This window comes from Falco naumanni, chromosome 9, assembly GCF_017639655.2.
Source record: "Falco naumanni isolate bFalNau1 chromosome 9, bFalNau1.pat, whole genome shotgun sequence".
Classification (NCBI taxonomy): Eukaryota; Metazoa; Chordata; class Aves; order Falconiformes; family Falconidae; genus Falco; species Falco naumanni.
Window position 1 is genome coordinate 14584123 of NC_054062.1, and position 23255 is coordinate 14607377.

The 23255-nt window shown below is 39.6% G+C and overlaps 1 protein-coding gene across 15 annotated transcripts in view; it reads right to left on the reverse strand.

The window, feature by feature from the left end:
- USP54 (ubiquitin specific peptidase 54) overlaps positions 1-23255 on the reverse strand; it is a 110293-nt gene that overhangs the window by 11579 nt on the left and 75459 nt on the right. For 13 of the 15 annotated variants that reach the window (XM_040606024.1, XM_040606025.1, XM_040606027.1 and 10 more), the window contains 11 exons: positions 22778-22883; positions 19267-19413; positions 17779-17928; positions 16283-16451; positions 13141-13311; positions 8927-9058; positions 8242-8622; positions 6555-6789; positions 5569-5702; positions 4241-4414; positions 1079-1198 (listed from right to left, as the gene is read on the reverse strand). In XM_040606024.1, the coding sequence (XP_040461958.1) occupies positions 1079-1198; positions 4241-4414; positions 5569-5702; positions 6555-6789; positions 8242-8622; positions 8927-9058; positions 13141-13311; positions 16283-16451; positions 17779-17928; positions 19267-19413; positions 22778-22883 (1919 nt within the window). The remainder of the gene's footprint in view (positions 1-1078; positions 1199-4240; positions 4415-5568; positions 5703-6554; positions 6790-8241; positions 8623-8926; positions 9059-13140; positions 13312-16282; positions 16452-17778; positions 17929-19266; positions 19414-22777; positions 22884-23255) is intronic. The other 2 variants (XM_040606033.1, XM_040606038.1) reach the window with 1 other exon arrangement.

The following is a 23255-nucleotide window of genomic DNA, read 5'->3' on the forward strand; positions in this document are numbered from 1 at the left end:
AACATGGACCATGCAAATACTGCCACAGAGGAGTTCACAAGGGATGCTATTGTTTCCATTAATGCACATTCAGCTTAGCCAGGTGTCCAAACACATTAATTGAAACTAAACCAAAATAAAGTAAAAAAAAAATAAAAATTCTCCATGTTTTAGCCCAACTTCTCATCCCCTTCACAGAGGCTCTTTCCAAACCTACCACAATGATGCTTCATTCTGTCATCTACCTTTCTCCTGTATCCTCCATACCTGGGACTCCCTTTATGTGCAGGAATACCCAGCTGGGATTTGAGATTCAGCGTGTAACTTGCTGGAATGGAAGCTAACAGAGCTATCACAACTGCTGTACGCTGTGCCCCTTATTCTGCAGTCCGTAAGAGCCCATTTCTAAATGCAAATGCACAGGAGCTACCCGCTCTGCCTGCAGCCATTCTATACAGACAGAGGGGAGCATGGGGTGAGAGAGCCAGCCAGTCATAATGGAAAAAGACCGAAAATAAAATGAAATCACACAGCACACATTCTCAAAGGTCACAATGCATTTAAGCACTTCAATGTCCTAAAGCTTTTTTGCTTCATGGAAGTCAGGCACAGCACAGGTCATTTCTGTTAATCCAGAGGACTCGAGAGGGGGCTACCATCTTCTTCCTGTGCTACAACCTCCGTGAGAAGCAGGGGAGTTTAATGCCCTTCATAATGTGGCCTGAGGATGGGGAAAAATAGTTAAGTGAGGACCAAGTGGCAGGGGGAGTTACCTACTAGGTGCTTGCTGAAACGCACCATTTAGCACCAAAAAAGGCACAGCAGCACCCCAATGCTGTTCCTGCTATAGTGCTGGAGAGAACAACAAAAATGGATGCAAACTTGGAAAAAACAGAGATGAAGAGGAACAGGCCTAAAACCCCCCAAAGGGAATACTTTTAAAAAGGAAAGGTTCTGTCTCCCTGCACGTTCCTAAAGAGCAGCTGAATCCCCATATTACTACCTGACCATTTAATGCGACTCAATGTTTTAGACTTTTTTTCTATCATATTAGTAAACTGTCAAAAGCGCAATAGCTCAGGTGGTTAGAGTTACTTACATATAGCTTCGTTACAGAGAGCCAAAGCTGCAGCACAATCCCCCTTCTGCTCCTGATTCAGCGACTCTTCAAAGATTGAGTCTGCCTCCTGCATCGACTTCTCAAAGCCATCACTCCTCCCTGCAATGGGCAGCACCCTTCATTTTGGTTTCATTCATTGCAGAACCCTCACTTACCCTCATCCCATTCATGATTGCCAAGTTCTTCCACAGAGTCTTGCAGAGGCTGCACATATCCCAGACCACACTGCCTAACCTTCCCTAAGCAGAAGTATGACTTGAGCACCCTGATGTGCTTGACATCCACACAATAAAACAATGTGAACCAGATATTTTCCCTCAAATTCTGTTTACTTGAGAGTAACTTGTACTTGAGAGAGTTGTACTGGCTTATTGTATTATTTTCAACAGTCTGAATCAGAACAAAAGATGGTACAGACATATCACAGAGTCCGTTCAGATGACTTCTGTCAAGTAGGAATTAATCTAAATTTAGAGCTAAATCTAAACCAAAACATATCAGCAAAATAAATACAGCAGGTCAGGGCTTTCCTTTGTTAGGCCCCCTGCCAAAAATCATGTCTCTTGTTCAGATATCAAATTACTTCCATACAAAATGGAAATAAATCAAAACTGAGATGTCTGTGGAACAAAACTCAGATTTGAGTGTGAGTGTAAATGCCTGCATGAAATACTTCTACAAACACGTGTCCAGTGCATACACTCAAATGCTGAAAGAGACATTCGGAATACAAAACTCAACAGTCTTGCAGCTTTAGCAGGAAAAACACAGGTTTAAGAAGCTGAGAAAAAAGCGACAATTGACAAGATTTCTTTTTGCAACAATTTAGAAAACAGCCCTAGTGAAGAGAAGGATATATTATCCTTGGACACAAAAAAGGAGGATGTAACACTGTGTCCTGGCATCAGAACATCCAGTTCCAAGAGGAGGAAATGCCCGATTTGGTGTCACCTATTTGGCACTATGCAAGTTATACACCAAAACATACACATTCAAATGAGGGAGGGAGAAAGAGAAAACTTGACTTTTTGTTTTGTTTAGGGGTGTGTTGTTTTTTTTAATGGAACATCTCTCTCATTGTGGTAGAGAACATAAGTATCTTTATCAGCCAACAAGAAATGTTTTCTTAAGTTGCGGAACATATGCTATGGCCTGGCCTGCTCCCCAACACTCGTGCACAGATGCAAACACAAACTCTCTTACACTGTAAATGCCAAAGAACTCACATGAAAAGCAGATACTGCAGAGAGAAGTGAAAGTTGTTAGAGCAGCGAGTTAATCAAGCAGCACATTCAGTTTCACAATCAAGGCTACTGAAGCTTGTAATCAAGGCCGGTATACTAAAGTTAGCTTTCTTTGCATGAATTTAGCAGTTTACTTGAGGGGAAAATGAGTCACAAGTGTTCTGGAGTTCTGCATATACAAGCAAGCCTTCCAGGCAGTCAAGCAGTCTGTTAATATTAAGCTATTATATTACATCTCTGACTGGGGTGGAGAAAGATTTAAAAGGAATAAACAAAAACTTTCCCAGATCTCAAGTCAATGCCTGTAAACTCCTCAAACATTCTACTGAAGTCTTTTTTGATTAAGCATGAACCTAGTTTACTTCCTTTGTAACAAGGAAAAGCTAAACAATTTTTGCTTCCACCAACTAATACAACAAGATATCAAAGAGGGGTAATGTCTTGGAAAATATGCTATTTTCTTTCGGATATGAGAAGCAGCCAAGACAATATCCTCATGCTTAACAACAGAGGTTTACTTTTCAATTTTTGCATCGCTAGCTTTTATGTTACATAAGTAAACACTGACACTAATAAAAAAAGATATCCGTCTACTCTGTACATCAGAATTTTTCACCTGGTTACTGGCAAATCACAGCAGGACCGTAAAGAATAAGTGACTCACTGATGGTCAACAAAGTTATAAAAACATTCCCAGAGTCAGACATTCTCATAGACATCATATTTTTCAGCTGCCATTGGCACAGTGACATTCTGGCTGCTAAGCAGTTGGCACGGCTGTAGGCTGCAGAGCACGGGCTGTACTGTGCCCAGAGCTGGCACTGCTGAGGGTGCGCATCTCCTTCCTCTGTCCTGTAGCAGCACACCAGCACCTCAACTCTTACCTACAACACGTCTGAGCAAGCAGCACTGGGTTGCCAGGAGGCCTGGCAATGCAGGAAGCCACAGCAGGTTTCCCCAGTCATGCATGCATTTGTGGGAACAGTGCCTAGGTGTTCACTACACCTGCCCTGCCCACCAACTACCCCCTGTGAAACACTCTACAGGCTTCTGGCTTCACTCTTTACTGGTTCAGTGCACTTCATCCCACCTTCTCCGTGACTCCCCTTACTGCCTGATGGAGATTGAGGGCTAAAACAAAGGTGTTACATGTGAAACCTGTCATTAGGTTCCCTCTGCTGCAACTCCATTGTTCCAATTAAACTGCTGCTGCTGCCATCCCCTGCCAGAAACATGAGTCACGGAAAAGACAATCAAACTTAGGATTTGGCTTCTAAAAATTTTTTTTTTCAAATCTTTTTCCTTAAAGAGAAGATATATAAACTAAACCCAGCTCACATTTTCAACTAGATCCAGCTTAGGCCTGCCACAGTACTTGTTCCCACACCTGTGCTATGGCTGCACAGCTGGGCAGGGAGAAAGAGTGGGAAGTACAAGGGCAGGAACAAGCAAAACTGTTTAGGGTAGTGATGCTACCAGAAAAAATCAGAAACACCACCATGGCCTAAATGAATGCTATGCAGCGAGTGGACCTGAGGTGTCTAAAAGGTACAAACAGCCCTGCTCACTCCAAGATGCTGGTTGAAGACTTATAACTACTTCTAGATATCAATGCTGGCAATGGTGCGTATCACCATAACAATGGAAAGGTGCAAATACATTACACAGACCTCTGCATTACTTTGTTGTCTCATTTAAGAAGGAATTTGGTCAAAATATCAAACAGGTTTTTGCATCCTACAGGTTTGAAATTGATAGTCTTTCATTAACTGAAGGTACAGAATTGTAACAGAGGGGAAGAGAAAGAGAGAGACACTTACAAGAGGAAATTCAGTTCAAAGGTTCAGAAAACTTCAGCACTACAGTCTTGCAAAACATACTGCATTCAAAAAGTTACCCTGATTCTGCAGTTCATCTAGATCCATGAACCTGCTGGGACGGGGATTGAAGCCCATTGCTGCCTCCATTTCCTTTTCTCTCTTTCGGCGCAGTTCTTGTTCATGTGCTCTCCTTGCCACCTCCTCTTGCAATTCATCCAGTTCACTTTTTAAAGGGACAAACATCTCCCCACCTTCCAAAAAAAAAAAAAAAAAAAAAAAGAAAAAAAAAACACCCAACCCCCAAAATAATTAAAATCCCAAAACTTTTTTTTATAGCAAAATCTCTTAAAGTATCCCTTAAAAACCACAGAAATAATAAAGAGGAATACAATTAACATTAGAAAATACCAGACTGACCAAGCAAAGACCACAGAATTTCAGATCACAAATTTTGCTTTGTTAAATTTTACTTTTAAAACCCTGCACAAGTCACTTGGTTTCCAGCTGCCTTCTCTGTGTCAGTGACTGGTAGAAATGCTCCAGTATTGCTTCAAGCTCCCCTGCACCACAGCCTATCCCTGGATTCACTGACCCAAGAAACAGCAACCGGAACAGAAAGAATCATTGGAAGAGATAACCCTAAACTGATGCTGAAACCTTCAGGCTTCTTACTGTGCTTATAATTTGTAAATAATGCTATGTCAAATTAACCAGATCATTAGCTTTAGTACATAAAAAGGATTCCAGCTGAGATGCTTTTCATCTAACTGCATAAGCAGATGAAAATGGGACGAAAGTAAAGTATATTGATATCCTAGTCAACACAGCAGAAATCAGTCATCATTCTCACTTCAACTATGACCTGCATTCAAGAAGCGTTTCCCCTCCTCCCTTTCCCAGACATTCCCTAGAATAAGGTATTTGCTCAGAATGATACATAATCAGAATGCATATCTCCGGAAAAGCTCAGCATTAGCCCAAACATCCTGTAAATATCCATCCTCATTTCTGACAGTTTTGGATTTTGTATAGCATTATGAGTTTGCCTCAGGACTTGTCAATCCTACTACATTATTATGAGTTATGCTTGGGAATGTACTTTCCACTGACGGTAGAATACCGAGTTACGGGAAAGAAGACGAAAAATACCGTTACTTTATCATTTAAGTCCATACCCAAAAAATATGCCAGAGCAACATAATCAAAGGAATATTCCAAGAAAATTTTCTGCAACCACCTTTGGTAAAATCTTATAATTTGTATCTTTTAAAACTGTGTTACATTCCTCAGTGTTTCTTCTCCCTTCCCTCATAATTTCACTGTGAACATAAACATCCAGAAAGTAAAGAACTAAGTAAAGTAATTTTACCCTGCTAAACCACTGCTGCTGTGAAGTGTATCTTACCATTTCCCACGGGGCTGTTTGCCCAGCTCCCAATTGATGAAGCAGACTCCACTTCCAAGATGCTGCTACTGTGCGACTTTGGGATGTTACGCCAGGCAGGAACCAATCCACCTGCTCGCTTCGTATGAACATCCCTTCAAGAAGAGAGCAATTCTAGTTTACCATTTGACTAATCTCTCCAGAAGAAATTATAGCTACCTTTTTTTTTTTTTTATCATCACCTAAGTATTTTACTTGCATTTTAAAGGTTTTACCGTAAGAAAAACTTGGGAGAAACAGGGTAATAGAAAGTTAACAAAGGAGAGGATAACAACTCTATTCTCCACAAGAGTATGTAATGCGTATTAAAACTGTGGTCTGATAGCTGTTCTCAACAGATTCTTACAGCTGAAAATCTACTATTCTGGCCACAAACAGTCTCAGCTTGTGATTTCCTGAAGCTTCCTAAGACAAGGAGAGAAACACATTGTGCTGCCTATTTATTTTTGCATACAAATATTGCAAGTGTCTTACAAGACTTCAATGAATGCCTCAAACTGAAAATGTCCAAGGTTTCTATACAAGACCATTGAATTCTCATTTTCTACAAGGCTTCTATCAAGCAATGGTTTAAACGAAACAAAAAGGTCTATGAGCCGTTCAAAGAACAAGCACGAAGTTTGATATTTTAGTTGAGTTTTTAAATCATAGACTAAGGGTAAAACTATTTCAGATGCATCATTTTAATCAACATTTCTCCTCCAACTGAACCCCATTTCTTTTCCTTCTCACTAGCAGTAAGCTATCGATACACAGACAAGAAAAGAAATCAAACTCACTCAGATTCCTATTTCCCTTCTATTTTTTCCCCTGCCCCAGTAAACCTGTACTACAATCTAGGAGCGCCATTTTGCATTTGTTTAAAAAATGTTCTACAACCTTATGTAACTACAAAAAAAGAAATCAAGACTTCAACCACTCCAAAAATGAAGTTTGTTGAAATCTACCTGTGGGTGCTTGAGCTTTCAGACAAGGGCATGTCCAGACTAACTGGGCTGTTGCTGTTGCGCTCACTGCTTTCATAACCAGACTCCATCCTCTGAATTAGACGAGGATGTTGATCCACCGTGTGATACTGGGTGCCCCGCCCTAGCACACCTCGCTTGTATCTGACATTTGACTGGTGTGATCTTGTTTCTTGAACAGCATGTTCCTTCACCTCATTCTCAATAAGCTCTTTACCTGTCAAGACAAAAGAATATAGCTTGGTAGAAGTTCCAAGCTTCAATACCAGCAAATTATCCACACACATTAGCTTCTCAACCATGCTTAAACCAGAAGCACTGTCTTTAATTTAGTGTAAAACTAGCAATACTAAGCAGAAAAAATTCCCAATATTTTCACAGCATTCCTAGTAACATTGAGCAATAATCTATTCAACGAATTTACTTTTTAATCTCTCCCCTTCAGTATAACTTACCGTATTGCCCCCCAGGTAACAATGAAGTCTGGAAAAAAAACACCCCAATCCTTTCCTCCTCATAACAATTTGTATTTGTACAAGATGATTTTACAGCATACCCAACTGTATTTCCAGTTTATATTTGTTATTGCACTCTGTCATATCTACTTCAGATGCTGCACTTTTTACATTATTTATTTTGCCATTTACAATTTCATGAGTCTAATAAAACATTTGTTCACAGAGGACAGGAGAACTTTTTTTTTTTTAAATTCTTCCTTATGGATTTCACTGCATCTTCTCACTTGCCTCGTTTGTTCCTCTTGCTTCCTTCCCTGGAGCAGTGTTCTCCATTCACCTTCCCTACACGTATCTCTTCATGCTTCTCAACTCTTTTCAGCCTTTAGGTCCTTGTACTCTGTTCATCTCTCTCTCCAAATTTCACCATCCTCACTACTACAACTCTACTGCCAGTCACACAAACCTCTTCCTTCTCATCCACAGATTGTCTTTCAAGCACTCTAGGACAGGAGCCCCGTAGCTCCAGTAGCACAACAGCATAAACCCCAGGAACTAGTAAACATTTGCTCTCCACACCCTTCACAGTTTCAGGAGTACCCTCCTTTTGATAGGGAGCAAAGTAATCATTAATGTCCATTGGCAGGGGCAACAAAAGACACCCAAAGATGTTTTTCACAACAGGTTTTATTACCTTCAAAACCAGCAAAGTTGAAGACAAAGTCTCTACATACAAGTTGCATAGCTGCTACAGTGTAAAACGGTCCCAGATGAATCATCGCTGGCTGTCAGGCTTCTACCCTCCCAACAAGAGCTCAGCACTGGCACACGAGGTACCTGCCACACCACAGTCTGAGCCATCATGCAAAAGCACCATGATGAGCCAGAGAAAAAAACCAGACCTACACAAAAAGCCATTGAAAGGGATGAACTTTCAGACACTTAGCAGTCTAGCCTCGTGTCCATTTAAGCAACAGACAGTAATTTGTCCCTTATTATTTCCTTACATGCGAACTTTAGCACACAGAAAGCAAACTGAAATATCATACACTCAACAAACACCCACACAAAACCAGCCTTCAAGGATACGACTCATCACTGACCTAAATGTCACGTTCAAAATTTCCTTTCCTACTTTACTCACACAAAACTGGATAGTGGAGTACTAGAAATGCCAAACATTCTGAAATAAATCTTTCTTCTCAAACTCTTACCTGCTTCTTCAGAGAAGGGGCTAAGTTGAGTGTAGCCACAATGTTTCCTCTTGTCTTTACTGAAGATGCTGTCGATATTCAGAGACTCTCTTTTGGGTCTCCAGGTTGGCCGGTATCTGCCAGAGGAACTGGATTTAGACTCACTGCTGGTACTCTCCACTTCCCAGTCTCGAGTGTGCGCAGACAGGCTTTTTGAGGGTCTTGTTTCTGCCTGATCCATACTACTCCCTCCACGAGGGGAATTCTGGATGGTTTGAGAAATCTGCTGTGGTCTGCTGTGGATCATATTGCTCACTGTCTCTTTAAATTCCTTCAGCCTGCTGGTACTGCTAGATGGTTTGGAGGTAGTTCTGGGGGCTTGTTTCTCCTTCAAGGTTTCTCCTGCAGTTTACAGAGGCAGCAAAAGCCACAAAAATAGCTTCAGATTAAACTAGCAGCCCTACTTTGCAGCATCTTCATGCAGACTTTGAAAAGTAAAATACACACACACGTACACCCCCCCCCCCAATAAATTTTTTTAAAAAACAACCAACCAATGCTGCCCAAACAAAGAAAACGACAAAGACAGAAAAAATACAGACAAAGATCTAAGGAACAAGGAGGGAAATGCACGTACACACTGAGGACCTTAAAAACATGCAGAAAGAGGTACTGATATTTGAAATAAGGTAACATCATCTCTTGCCTTCACTATGGTATCCTGATGACTGAGCCTCATCTCCTTTTCGCCGAGAGCGGCTAGAACTCCTCTTACGGTCTGCCAGTGAGCTCTTTTTGGAAACATGCCTCTGATTGCACTCACTGTCAGTCAGGTGCCCTGGAAGGACAGAAAAACACAGTAGAGATGACAAGAGCCTTGGGAGCAAGTGTTCTGTGTGCTAAGACCAGCAGGGCTCCCCTGCTCCTTAGGAGCTGTACATGCTCCCACACTAACTGGCAGGTTTGGGTATGTTTTTGTATGCAAAAGTTTTTGGTTTTGTCTTGGGGAGGGTGTTCTGTTTTTAAAGGTCATGAAAGAGCAATACAGCCCTTCCAAGGGCTCTGGTTAATAAGAGCTCATCCACAGGGAGAGGAAAAAGTTGTCTCTGCCTTGTTTTCTAATAGTCTAAGGACACCACTTCCTTGCTATCTGAATACTTTTTCAGTTTTAATGGCCACGAACACAAAACTCCTGAGAACACCTTGCTTGACGTTAGTTTGCTGAATGAAGACTCAAACACATGAATGAGTTACCATGTAATAATAAATCACTGCACATCATCAGCTGCTCTGCACTAACTAGCCATCCACACTCCCTTCGCCTGTAGCAAATACTAAGTAATCTGAGTTAGCTCAGTCTACAGTGAAGAAGCCTCAGTTGGCTCTCAAGGGCTAAGCCAGCTAATTCACATCTGCACAAGCGAAGAGCATACACACAGACCATCAACAGGGATCAGCTGACACACGACAGTGTTCCCTTACTGCAGCTCATGTGTCCGAGTGCTAATACTTTCTCACACACAATTTGTTCCCCATTTCTTCACATCAAATGTGAATTAAGAGTATTTGACATCACAAGGTTTCTGTATTGCCTTTTCATAATTTTATGGTTCTCACACATTCACAGTCCTAAACCTGCAAGCACAAACACACGCATGGCTTTACTCACGTGAGCAGTCCCAAGCAGAGATGCAGGATAAGAAGGGAATTTATGAATAAGCTACAAAGACTTTTCTCTAGCTTTTATATCACCAACTTTCATCTTGCATAGGATGACAGGAAAGGAAAATCCCTACTACCCAATCATGGATTAACAGCCCCCAGACTACATAGCTAGCTGTTCTGAGCCTTCCCTCTTCTCTAGAAATTAACACACAAATCAACAACATTTACAGCAGATTTTATGCATAAAATTGTACTTTCAACAGCTGAAAAAACAATTCACTTCAACTACAATTGCTCAACGATACTACAATAAATGAGTGGGAAGGAATCCAAACTACAAAAAGCAAGCTACACAAGTTTCATATTTCTGTTCATTTGCAAAGTGGAGAGTGATTTTTGTAGCCAATTTTTTCAGAAACAAGAAGATCATATAAAAGAAAAGGAATTAAGGAAGTAAAAGAGAAATGTTGGCAATGAAGACAGATGATGCGTAGCATTTAGGTGACTGAGCATAAGTCAGTGCTTTGGGAGAATTATTTTTCTTCACAGCATGGACTGTCATACATCTTTTAGGGACTGAAAGAACAGTCTTATCTTATACCTTGTAGTGGCTCCCCTCAAGATAAAAGAGGTTTATGTTTCACCTCAGAGTGTTCAGCTTCTCTAGTTAAACATTTTTCCCCCCAGAGTTCTTTCAACCTGATAGGGAGTGCTTGGACAGCATCCTTCAAGTACTGCAACAGAAACAATTAAAAGATACTTAGTGCTACCAGAACTAGCTTAGGGTCTGCATAGACTCATCAGAGCCCGACTTAGTCTTCTAGGATGAAGGTTGCTAGCTTTGCATAAACATTTTCTCCTCCTTTCATAAATTGCAAATTTTGTCCTATTGTCACTGGATGTTTAACAGCCATGCAGGAGATGCCAAGAATCCAAAATTTGCAGGACAAAGGCTTTGTTGTCTTTACTTGGACCCTCCCAAACACAAACTAAATCCAACATAATACATGAATATAGGCATTACAATCCCAAGAATATTAGCTGACATTTCACCCTTTTTTTTTTTTAAATTCACTAAAATAACAAGCCAGGGTTTCTGTCTGAGTGCCCAATCACATACTTAAAAGGTGTCCCTTGAATTAAACACCTCATCCAGCAAAAGTGGGATGGCTTTGTATGCAAACAGTGATATTCAAAGAAAAAGATTGTTTTCATAGGGGCTGTGTGCGTGTCTAAGAGTATGTCAGAGAAGAGAATGAAATCAAACAGGTTAAGACAGACCGCCCCCTACTCCCTCCCACTGAAATCTCAGTTGCATGAATAGGGCAGCCAGAATACGCACATTTTTTCTCAGCAGCACAGGTTGGTAGGAGCAAGAGAGGGCTTATGCAGCCACTCTTCGTGCCCCCATTCTGAAGTACCCGGGTGCCTGAGGTCATATGACCCAATGGTGGTCCTTCCCCGGAGAACGATGTGGGATAGGGTCCATAATTTTCTGGGCTGGAGTAGTGGGTAAGTGACCATTAAATGAAGAATCCTGCTCTTGCCCAGAACGATTCAGTTGACAGGTCAATGTGGATGGCTTCTTAATAGCCCCACGGATCAGCATTTGATGACTGAGCAGTTGTATGAGTTGGCAGACTGACTTTTTTGGAAAGGTTTTGGGTAGGTAAAAAAAAGGGGGAAATGCCCAGACAGGTGGCTAGCTAAGGGGACAGACTGACTAAGGCTAGCTAAGCTAAGGCTGAGTTAGGGAAGATGAAGACAACTGAATTTAGGTGAAGAGACGGGCTAAGCTGAAGGGAATAACATAGGATAGATTCAGGAGGAGAAGAAAGAAAAAGAAAAGGACAAAGTCACTAAAAATGACAGAACAAAAGGCTACATGCTGAACTTACTTCATGCTTACATGTTTGCAACCATCCCCCTACCCTCCCTTTTGTGCTGATGGTACTACATGGCAAGTTTTGCAGGGAAGAGCCTAATCCAATAAACTCCGTGCCACTTTTGCAGACTATATAAACAATATTCCACTAGTATTTTGAATTTTTTCTTCTTCGTACTCTGAAGTTCAACATAAATTTTGTTTCCTCATCACTCAAATTATGCTCAGCTTTCCCTTCTTTCTCACGCTTTACCTAGGACTATGACTGGAACCTACTGCATTATGAATTTGCTAAAACATTGAACGTATTGTCAGGCTATGTAAAACCATGTATTACAGTTACTTGGACCTCTGATGAAGAGCCTAAGAGTACTAAAGAAAAACAACTCAAAACATTTTTTCTGGATTTTGATGTAAAAAGTGTTTGCACCATAGATTGCTTCAAATGAACCAAACATTCATATATCATCACAATACAAAAGAGCAACTATTCTGCAACTAAAAGGACAAAGTGGTACCATAGCTGTTGACACTCTGGTGCAACAGCTGCTGATTATATCTTCTTAGAAAGGCTACTTAAGGCACAAAAAAGTAACTTTTCAAACAGACTTGGCAGATCATATTTCTGATGCTCCAGAAGTCTAACCCTAACTCATGTGCTACTTTTTCAGAAGTGATGTTCGAAGTTACTGTATGCAGACACAGGCTGACTAGGGTCACTGGGCACAAATAACAGAGACCTAAGCCTTCAGACTTCCAGTTAACCTCTTTTCAACTAGAGTGTTCAGGCAGACTGTTCAGCTGCCTGAAGGAACATCTACACAGATTTGTCTTCTCACTGCGGAGTCTCACTTAACTTGCTGGCACAGGCAGGAAATCATCTTATGTTCCTCCCTGGTGCAGTAAATACTACCAACACCCACTTACACAGAAAGTCCTTAGTGCCCAAGTATGAGAGATTCTGGCGATGATCGCGCCTTTCCCAGGCAGCAGCAACTCCTGCAATGAAGTAACTGCTCGTAGATGAGTACGCAGCACAGACAACGCTTACCAAACCATACAATGGCACTGTACAGACTCCACCTTACAAAACTGTAGAACGAAGGCAGCAGGTAAGATTGTGGATAACAGAAAACAAGCCTGTAAATATTTGCCTGGCTAGATATGAGTCTACAAAAGCCAACAAGACATTTAAAATTATGCTTATTTTTTTGAATGCCAACAGTTCATTACAAACCAAAACCACTTAGGATACTGAACGCATTTCACTATTCTGTTATAAGTTGCATATAGAGAGACTTTTCACTGGAATCCACTGCAGTCATCACATCTAATGACAATGCTCACAGAGGTATAACGGTATCTGCTACCTGTGTCCCTGCTGCTTTGTGAAGCCGCATCATTCTCCACATTGTAGATGACTGTCCCCTGCGAGTCAGAGGAGAAGTGACTGACCACAGACTCGTGATGCGCCTGTTTATAAGGATAGCTGTCTGTAGAGGAATCTGTCCTGGTATCACTTGAAATGGAAGGTTCTCTCCCTAGGGAAGGAAGCAATGTCAAATTTCAATCTTTTGGGGCTATTATAGCAGTCAGGAGAGGCTAAAAAGAGAAAATGGAGGAAATTACATAGAAGTTAACAGAAAAACACGAGTATAAAAACATACACGTTCAGACTGCAAGGACATAGTATCTAAAGGGAAAGGTCCTCTCCTTTGGAAGGGGGGACACTGTGATTCCTTCTGCAAACCTTTATTTCTTTCTCTTTGATAACACCAAATTTATCAAATCCTCTTATTATACAAAATTAAACTACATCCATTGGACTGAAAGTATACATTAATAGCACACTGAAGTTATTTTTCATTCATTTTCAACACTGTCGAGTGTAATTAAAATACAAAATATGTTGCTTTAGGGGAATACAAAGTTTAAAAAGTCAACTACTAAATATTAATATGAGTAACAAGAACATCATAAGTTATAATAATTAACACATTTCCTCTATTATGAATCAAAAGCTTATCTAGTAAAAATTTATACTAAAATTGTATTATCTAAATAAATAAATAAATAAATAAATAAAGTCCTTTTTATGTTTAATCACAAACGCTCAGCCTGAGGGTACTTCATGTTTTTGGTGAGAATAAGTCCTGTAGCTGATGTCCTATTTAAGGACGCCTAACAACTTTTGAAATCACAAACTTCCCCCCACCTCCTCACTGGTTACAAATCTTACTGGTCTAAAGAAATACAAATTACAGCTGTTAAAGGAGATTACAGTCACAGAAAGAAAAGTGAATGGAGGCAACAGGAATCAGTGCTGTGGAACCGAGTACTAAAAAATTGTAAACTGCAGTCTTTATTCAACAGAAAACCAAAAACAGTTGGTTTTGAACTGAGGAGTTGTCTGCACTTAGCTTCACAACATTTTGTACAAGCATCTTTGACAATCTTCCCTCCATAACTTGTAGCATCACATCTCTATGTGATTAGATACATTTATCAGATTCCCTTGTCAAAAGTTCAGATACAATATTGTGATTAACAACTTAAGAATAAGCAATCTCTGTTCATTTTCTGAATCTGAATTATGGGCTGTGGGTATCTGACGACAATAAGGAATCCGGAAAAAGCTGCAGTTACACTTCGTGGGAGACAAAGGGCCATTCCGAAAATGGTGTATTAGGGTAGAAAACTCTGAATATCAACAAGCCTAGAAAATAATTCACTTCTTTTGACAGGAAAATGTATATGGTATGATTTCTCATGGCACCTCGACCTACAGTATCTTAGAATTTCTCTCAAGAGCTTGGTATCAATGTTGAACACTGCAGACTACAGGAGTAAGCCCTGAGGACTCACCAAGTGTTTTTGAAATGAAGGAGCAGGTTACTCATTATAGCCTTCTGAACTTTATCTGAAAGGAAACATCTTTTTATATGTATTTTTGTATTCAGCTTCCTGAAGTCATTTTAGGACACAATAATATTAGATACTGCAGACACAATGAGCAGAAGGGTTATCTATGTATTTCCTGGAGATCAACTGGCAGAACAGCAAGGCAAATTTACAGCATGTATCGACCAGAAGCTTGTAGAAGTGCTCACAACTGACATATAGCACTGAAGGCACTCCTCTCCTTCCTCCAGACTTCCCTTTTTTTTTGGAACAGGAAGATAGGTTTATAAATCGCAAGGCATCTTGTCAAGTGAAGGTTATATTACCAGTGTTTTTATTTGCATTTATTTTTAAGAGGAGTTGAAGATTTATTTCATTCCTGGTAGACTGTCAACACATAAATAAGGAGACAGCAGATGTTCTCTACAGATTCACTGACCAGGAAGCATAGTTAGCTATGGGCCAGGAAAACCCTAAAATATTCTTGGATTTACAGCTGTATAAATAGGCTAAAATCCTGGAAGAAAGGTGGTATTTCTGGTTTTAGTCTTGCCTGGCTGTTCTTGGCAACTTACAAACTCATCTCTAATCTAGGATATTCTCTGCAAGCATCCAAAAATAGAAACAATCTTCTTTTGCAAAGCCATTAAACTTAAACCCAGATTTTGTTTTCACCCTATCTGGATCGCAATGGCATGTCTTTCTCAACATTTATCTATTCCTCTTTAAATGCGGCCTCAACCCCCTATTGTGTGATTAAATGTCCAAATTTATCCAGAACTTCGTAAGCCAACAGCCCGTTCAGACCACTACTTCCTTGGACATACCTTTCTAATTCAATGGACTACCATGACCACAAAGAACTCAGGAAGCAGTGATGTGTTGAAGGCCTCTGAGCTGTTAAGTGCTACATTTCCATAGCTGTAGATCTTTTCTGATGCAGAACAGACCATGAAGTAGTAAACATAATCTATGGGCATAAGCCTTTGCCAATCCCTTCCCCTTCAGTCTCCCACAAATCAGTTCAGATCTCTTGCGCTGCGCTACTTTATCTGAGTAAAAGACGAGCCAAAGGCTGAAGATAAACTGCACTGATTCTGTCTCTCTTGTTATTTTTAATAAAACAGTATTTCTTCCCCTTGCATCCCTTCACCATCCTAGCAAAAGACTCATTTATGAGACTTCCTTAATATTACTCTCCCCTAACTTCCCTCTTGAGTTTAATTCTGCAGCTTCCTTAATTCTTACATGTTTGTACATCTCTGGTCTCGTTCCCTTCCTCTTAAAACTGCTGATGGCTTTATGAATTCACCCACTGAAGTCATCGGTTATTGTTCCTCTTCACATCCACACCACAGCAAGGCCTTCACTGCCCTTAGCCCCTCCAGTTTCTTTCTCCAAACCCTTCTGGAAAAGATTACTACCCAAACATCAACAGTTTTGGACCGAGAGCGCGGTTCAAAGGTGAAACACTGGAAGTCCTCTTCAGAATTCCAGATCAACTTTGACAAGCATCAAGGACCGTGAAGAAAAACACACCCACAACAGAAGAACTTTCCACAGGCAGCCTTACAGCACCGAGGTGTAAGGCATACGGTCCCGACTGCTTACCCGAGTCTTCGCTGTCATAGCAAGTCCTGCTGTATTGCTGTAAATCCACTTGAGGGGGCAAGTCTTGTGCTGACACTGGAGTTCCTCTTGGATCTGCATACAGCAGCAGCAAAGGCTGATAGTGACCCTTAATGCACTTTGTCACAACATCTTTCCATTTTGGACCAATCTGAATTAACAATAACAATTTAAAAATGCACAATAAAGGTTTTCTGTCATTATTTTCTATAACGAGCTCTCTTTTTTCACCTCGTACTTCTTTCAGAGTCTGATTTTCCAATGACATTCTTGAACTCCTACATCCAGCACCTAACTGAACTCACCAAGAAAGCTCTAGAACCAACTCAACTAAAATCAAGGTATTCACACCATCTTACAGCTAAACAAATTCAAATTCTTGCTAAAAATACAACTACAAAAATAATGCTTCCCTTTCAGATTTTTTTTTCCCCGACAAAAAGCTTTTCATTCTCTTGAAATTTTCTAACTTTGCATCAGTCAGAAAAAAGCATTTGTAAAAATCATTCTTAATGCATCCATCAGCATAAACAAAATGAACAATAAAAGGCATCAACAGCATGACAGCAAATTCAAGTCAAAGCTAACCACTTTGGTGTGTATTTCTGCTGTTAAAGACCTTCTGCAAGCATTGTGATAGGCCAGGCAACAATTCATATAGTTACATGCACCTCAAAGATCTTCCCCATGTAGTAACACAGGTTTCACCTAATGCACTGAGCATCTATTCCAACAGATTTGCTTCATATACAAGTATTCTACTAAAGCACTGCAGTACCTATCCTTGGCAAAGTTTTGCTGCAGAGAAATGTGACTGAACAAATGCAAGGATTAGAGTTTTCCCTTTGAGACTGTGCTTGGCATGACTACAGGAGAAAATTTTCCTCTCTCATCTTTGTGCTTCCATGACTAGAAGGAAAAAAAAAAAGGAGAGTGGCGTGAAACAATGCCAAACAAACTAATGGGATGTAATAACAGTGTGCCAAGATCCCAGTACTGGTATCTTCAATGTCAAGGACCTCATGCTTTGTGAAAAGGGGGGGTGGGGGTGAGGGGGGGGAAGCACTAACAGAAGCAACAGAAAATTTGTCATTGGCAGCAACTGCTAGGGAAGACTGGTATCTAGATACTTCAACAAAGAACAAAAAAACCCCAGGCACTAAAGAGCTATACCACTTGTCAGCAAGGGAAAGAGTTGCATGTTAGTTGTGTGCACAAGCAAACTGTAGGTTTTCAAACAACAACATAAAAGCAAGACTGGCAGCCAAGAGAACAGAACTAAGAATAGGGCTTCTGAGATTTCTGTTGTGCTTTTTTGAGAATGCTTTACTGTGCTTAGAAAAAGGAGCAACAGAGTTATGGATCTTGAGTGGAAAACCAGCCAAAATTTCTCAAAATCTGTAGAAAACAGTATGGATCTACACACAAGTAGCTAGCAAATTTCTAACAGATTATTTTCCTAAACATTATTTTCTCACCTCTTTGACATGAGCATCATCAAAGTACATCCACTTGCGGATTTTAGTTTGGAAGAAGAAGGTAGAATAGTGTTTTCCATAGTAACAGATCATTCCCACCAAATACAGCTCTGAGTGTTTTGCTCTGTCATCAGTTACTCTGAAGAAGAGCTTCAAGAAGGGAGATAAGAAAAATGAAAAGGAGAAATTAATAAAATACCCAGAATTTTACATATTGCTTTATGTTTGAAGACTTCAAAGTACTAAAGAGAGGTGTCAGCTTTTTACTTCAAAAGATAGAGAAAACAAGGCAATAAGCACTTAAGTAACCAACCAATGTTAAAACAAACCCAGAGACAGATCAGGAACAGACTCCTACCGCATCATCAGATGCTCAAGAATCGAATCAGTCCTGGAGACTGGCTGTACTTTAAGGAAGACATTTACAATAATGACATAATACTTTTTCAGAATTTGAAGTGTGGTTCTGTTCTGAACATTTGTATTCTGTGTCATACTTGCTGTTACTGTTTCAAACCTGCATTCCTCTTTGCTCTGTAGAAACAAAGCTATTCTGACAGTGAACAGCCACATTTATTCTGACATAAGCAAAGACTAATTTATGACACCACCATAGAAAAGATGAAGACGTCAGTAGGTCAAAAGAGCTAAACATACAGAAAAATTGTTTTCTGGCTATTTAATTGTCTTATTTAAAAACACAGGACTTTTTAGTGCATTACTGCTTTACTATGCAAGGATCACAGTTTCATAACCACATTTCCATCAACTAGCACTAATTTTGGTACACTGTGCACTGGCCAACGCATTTTTTTTATGTGTGTGTATATAAATATATAATTTTAACGTAATACCTTAATGCTACAATAAGACATACCTACAATTTGGTATACCAGTATTTCAGCTCTAAAGTATCAGCTAACGTAGAATAAATGACTCCTCTAGGGGACAAACCTCTGGATCCCAAACACTACTTAATTTAATCTACCATTCGATCACACAGTGTCAGCCACCATCTCTCAGAGGCTGCTCAGTTATTTGTAACTCTGTTACACCCACACATCTCAATGAAAAGAGGATTTTAAAAAGTTTAAAAAACCCCAAAAACCCGAAAAAAAGCACAACAGCTAACTACATTTTGACTTCAAAAGAAATTGAAAGAGTACAAGTGTATTTTCACAGAAATAGCACAAACCTTGATCCAAAATTTCCTTGCACTTGAAAATATTTTTTGATTCAGGCAAGCTTCATTCTCTGGAGTAATTTTTAATTTTTAGTAATTTCAGAAATTCAATAATACGCAATTACACTAGTACTTTCTCTGGTTTTCTAAAGCATTCAGAAACAAGTCAGATCCTTGGATCTGGCCTCTTTCTATGGACACCGAAAAGATAAAGGTGGCAACTTCTTGTATTTCTCAATACACTACTACAGACTACCGTGAGAAAGACTGTGTTAGTAGGTAGTGTTGGAATACCAAAAACTCACATCTCCCAGTTTAAGGCAAGTGCCCAGACTGTGAATCACATCCTCAGCCAGATCAGAGTGGTCCGAGTCCCAAACCAAGCCAATGGTGATGATCTGTGGAGAGTTCATCAGCACACGACGAATACGGATCTTTTCCCCACAGTTACTCTGAGGATTTAAATAAAGAAAACATTGAATATAACCCTTCTCTTATTATAATATTAGGGTAAGGCACTAACAAGCGTAAGCTTCAGAAGTACAGCTTCCAAAGAGGTGGTGGTGAAACACAGCAGATATAATTGCTCCGTGTCAGGATATGAGCTTCTTATGTCACAGATGAGGAGTGTTATCAGGACTATCTGGTATTCGCAAGCTTTAAAGTGAATACTGCTGATTCTTCCTCATGCCACTGATAACGATTAAAAGGTATAGCACAAAGTTACGCTTACTTAAAAAACAGATAAGCAAGCATACGTGAAAGATCCCCAAAACATTCTTAGGAATCTGAGGGAAAGCTCACTTTCTTACTTTCTTTTGATCTGAATTTCAGATTAAAAGTTATTTTTATGGAGATTGATGCTTTATATGATGGCATCAGAAAAATCCTCAAGGTGCTGCTTTGCTGTTAAAACTGGGTGGTTGTTCTACAAGGTGCCTGAAGCATCTCATCTTAGACAGGATAGTTAGGTCAGTATTCACATAAATATGAGAGCAGCAGCTGGAAGATGAGGAGAGTAAATGGTGCTCTAGTAACCCATACCAGTTCTTTCATTTCTTATTTCCTGTTTCCCCTCACACTCCCATTTTTTATTTTTTAAATAACTGCCAGTGCTATTGATGGCCAGGATCCCCCTCACTCTCTAGCCAGATTACTTCTCAGAGATAAGCTTGCTTGTGAAGCTGACATTTCTCAGTGGTCGTTCCAATCTATCCTGTTGGAACTGTGGGCATCTTTAAAACATCATGAAAAAAAGCTTACTGTTTGAATTAAGAGATTATGACTGTAATTTTAACACACAGTACTTTTTTTTTTTTTTAGGGGGTTTTGGGGACAACTATGACAAAGTTCCTTTGCAACACTTGCTATACCTCTGTGACAGATCACAAAGGTACCTCTGCAAGATCTCAGAAAAAAACCCCATTTTTGTACCGAGAACAGTTTCTCATCTCTACAGAGACTGGTTTCACAATTGGATATAATCATTTCTGACACTACAACCAGGGAAGAGATCATAAAGCATTTATCCCCCCAAAGCAATCTAGAAAATTAGCCAGAATTTCAGTCCCAATTATCAATGAGAGACAAAAATGAAAGATTCAAAAACCAGAAAGAGATGAGCTTAACAACAAGGCAACGAAGACAGATTTTTTTTTTAATATTTTTTTTTTACAGGTAGAGGACTGTGATGTTTCAATGTAGACAGGAAGTTTTAATATTAAAGACAACTATAATCACAAATATTTCGCAAGTGTCATTCAAAGTACAAGCATTCCTGTGGATTACCACACAACAAACATATCTTACTCTCAAATTGTCATTGTCTTCTTTGCTTCAACTAGCTAACATCAGCATTTTCTGCAACAGGAGGAATACGGCACACTGATAAAGAGCTTCCCTGGCATGACTTATAGGCCACACTCAGCTAACCCTCGACAGAAGAACTTCGCAAATAGAACAAGGCAGCAAGTACTGGTAAGCAATTTTATCCAACCAACCATTTCACAGTTAAAGGGCAGCTCACCCTGAGAAAGAATGTCCTTCTATTAAGATTTCCCATGCTTTGGATATTAAATAGCTGAACTCAACCTTTAAAATGACAATACAGTATCTTCATTTCTTTTATTCAAATAAGTGAGTCACTATTTGCCAAAAAAAAATATAATGTTTTGATGGAGACTTAAAGTGAACGCTTCAGTTGAACTATAGAAAGTTGGGGGGATAAAATGGAAATACTTGCACTGCCCCCAGGGAGCAGGCACACAGACCATTCCTGTTGGAGCCTGTATTGCTTCCCTGAGGACTGGTGAGGCATCTAACAGTAGCATTACATGAAGGAGCAGTTACACAGCTGTTTCCTGGCCTGCCTATTAATCAATATGTAAAAGAAGTTTGATGATAACTCATTTTGCATATTTATCTAAAGCCCTGGACACACTGAAATTATAAGCCAAAACAAGGTATCAAACTCTTGTTTTAGAAATCTAGCCCTTATGATTTTATTTTTTTTAAAAAAATATAAATATTTACATTAAAAAAAATCTTTATTTTTCTTAACCCAACTGATACACAGACTTAATTCAGCTGAATTTTGTCAGACTTACCGCACAGCAGAATAGAACATTTTTAAGAATAGCAGCCTGTGACTATCAACTTGACGTATGCAGTAATTGTTTTTAAGTGGTTAAATGCCAGTCATCACTCACAACTATTGCCTACACTTTCTGGTCAATCTCTCCCACACGCTGAACAGAAAACCTTGCTCCAAACCAATACTCCCTCAAATTTTCTGTGATAACTCCTGCCTTTGGCATAGCTCTTGCAGGTATGCTGTGTAGCCTAACAAGCCTTTCACCATCAGGATATTCTCTGGCAGTGGAAAGCAGCAGTGCTTTTATCTTCCCCTCCCAACAACATTTTGACTCTATGCTGCAGGTACAGCAGTTTGGTCAACAGTTCAATTTACTCCACTGAAAGGTAGTAATGAAGGTGAATGGAAGCTTATCTAGGCAAAACAACTGAACTTGTACACGATTACAGTGACTGGTACAAAAGTTCCGCTATCTGTGCCAAGCATGGTACTGCTAACAAGATTTTACAAGAAATAAGTACTTCTTTTCTCATGCTGTTATTACAGATGAAACACACTACCCTCTACAGAAATAATTACTGGAGAAACTGGATGAACTGTGGGAATACTGCTCTAAAAAGTCTAGCTAATCAAAACCACCATCAACATACAGAAATCTATAAAAAAACCATACAGCCTCCAAATTCTTTGTCATTTCCTTTTCTTTAGGTAAGATGCCAGAACTTTCATCATAGGACAAAAGCAGCACAATTGCAGCTTTATGTAATGCTAGTGTTGGAGACCTCACCCACCCTCAGTGAAGCTGAACAGCAAATCTACGATAGGTGCTTCTAGCAGCAACACAGGCTTGAACAGGAATAGATTGTGTGGCTATTTCCTGGGAGCAATGTAAGCATTTCCAATTTATGAAACCTTTGAAAAAAGATGATGAGGGGGAAGAGTTAGAAATCACATTTTTACTTTCCATCCAAACACTGTGTCTATTCTTGTTCTTGCTACTTGCATCTAATCAAAGAAGTGCTCAGTATCAGTCATCTTTCCCTTCCTTCACTGAATAACTGTGCTGAATTAAAACCCAAAGAACATTCTTACCTATCTTCTTCACCATTATGACAAACTAAACCTTGAAAATTCTCATGAGTTAAAAGGTACACATCACTGTAATCTACTAAGCTTCTTCTGTCCTGTCCTTTCCCCCCAAAAGAAAAACTAAGGATACTAACTGGACAGTTTCGCAGGTCTCCCATAGTGCTGGCATTCTGTAGTAGCTCTCCAAACATATCTGGAGTGGGTTTCTCTCGTCTCTCCAGCATACAAATAGCTTGGTTGCTTCAGTATAAAGAAAGCATAGTAAAAAAAAAGTTTAGTAATAAAACACAAACCCACATTAAGTAAGTGTAAGTTTAGTTAAATTTTACAAAAAGAACCTTAAAACCCACACCACTTTGTATATTTAATAGTGTAGTACAGAAGAATCATATAATTGAGCGTGAATTGCTACACCTTCCATGATAATACTGCATAATGAAAATAAGTAAAACTTAAAAATAGGAATAATTTATAGTTTGGCTTAAAATCTACATCTTAAAAGCAAGCTTTAGCATTTTGATAAATACTTGGATTTCAAAATGCTTTTCTTCAGTAACCACAACCCTAGCGAAGTAGCACAGTAAAGCACTTCCTTAATAATAAAAACTAAGG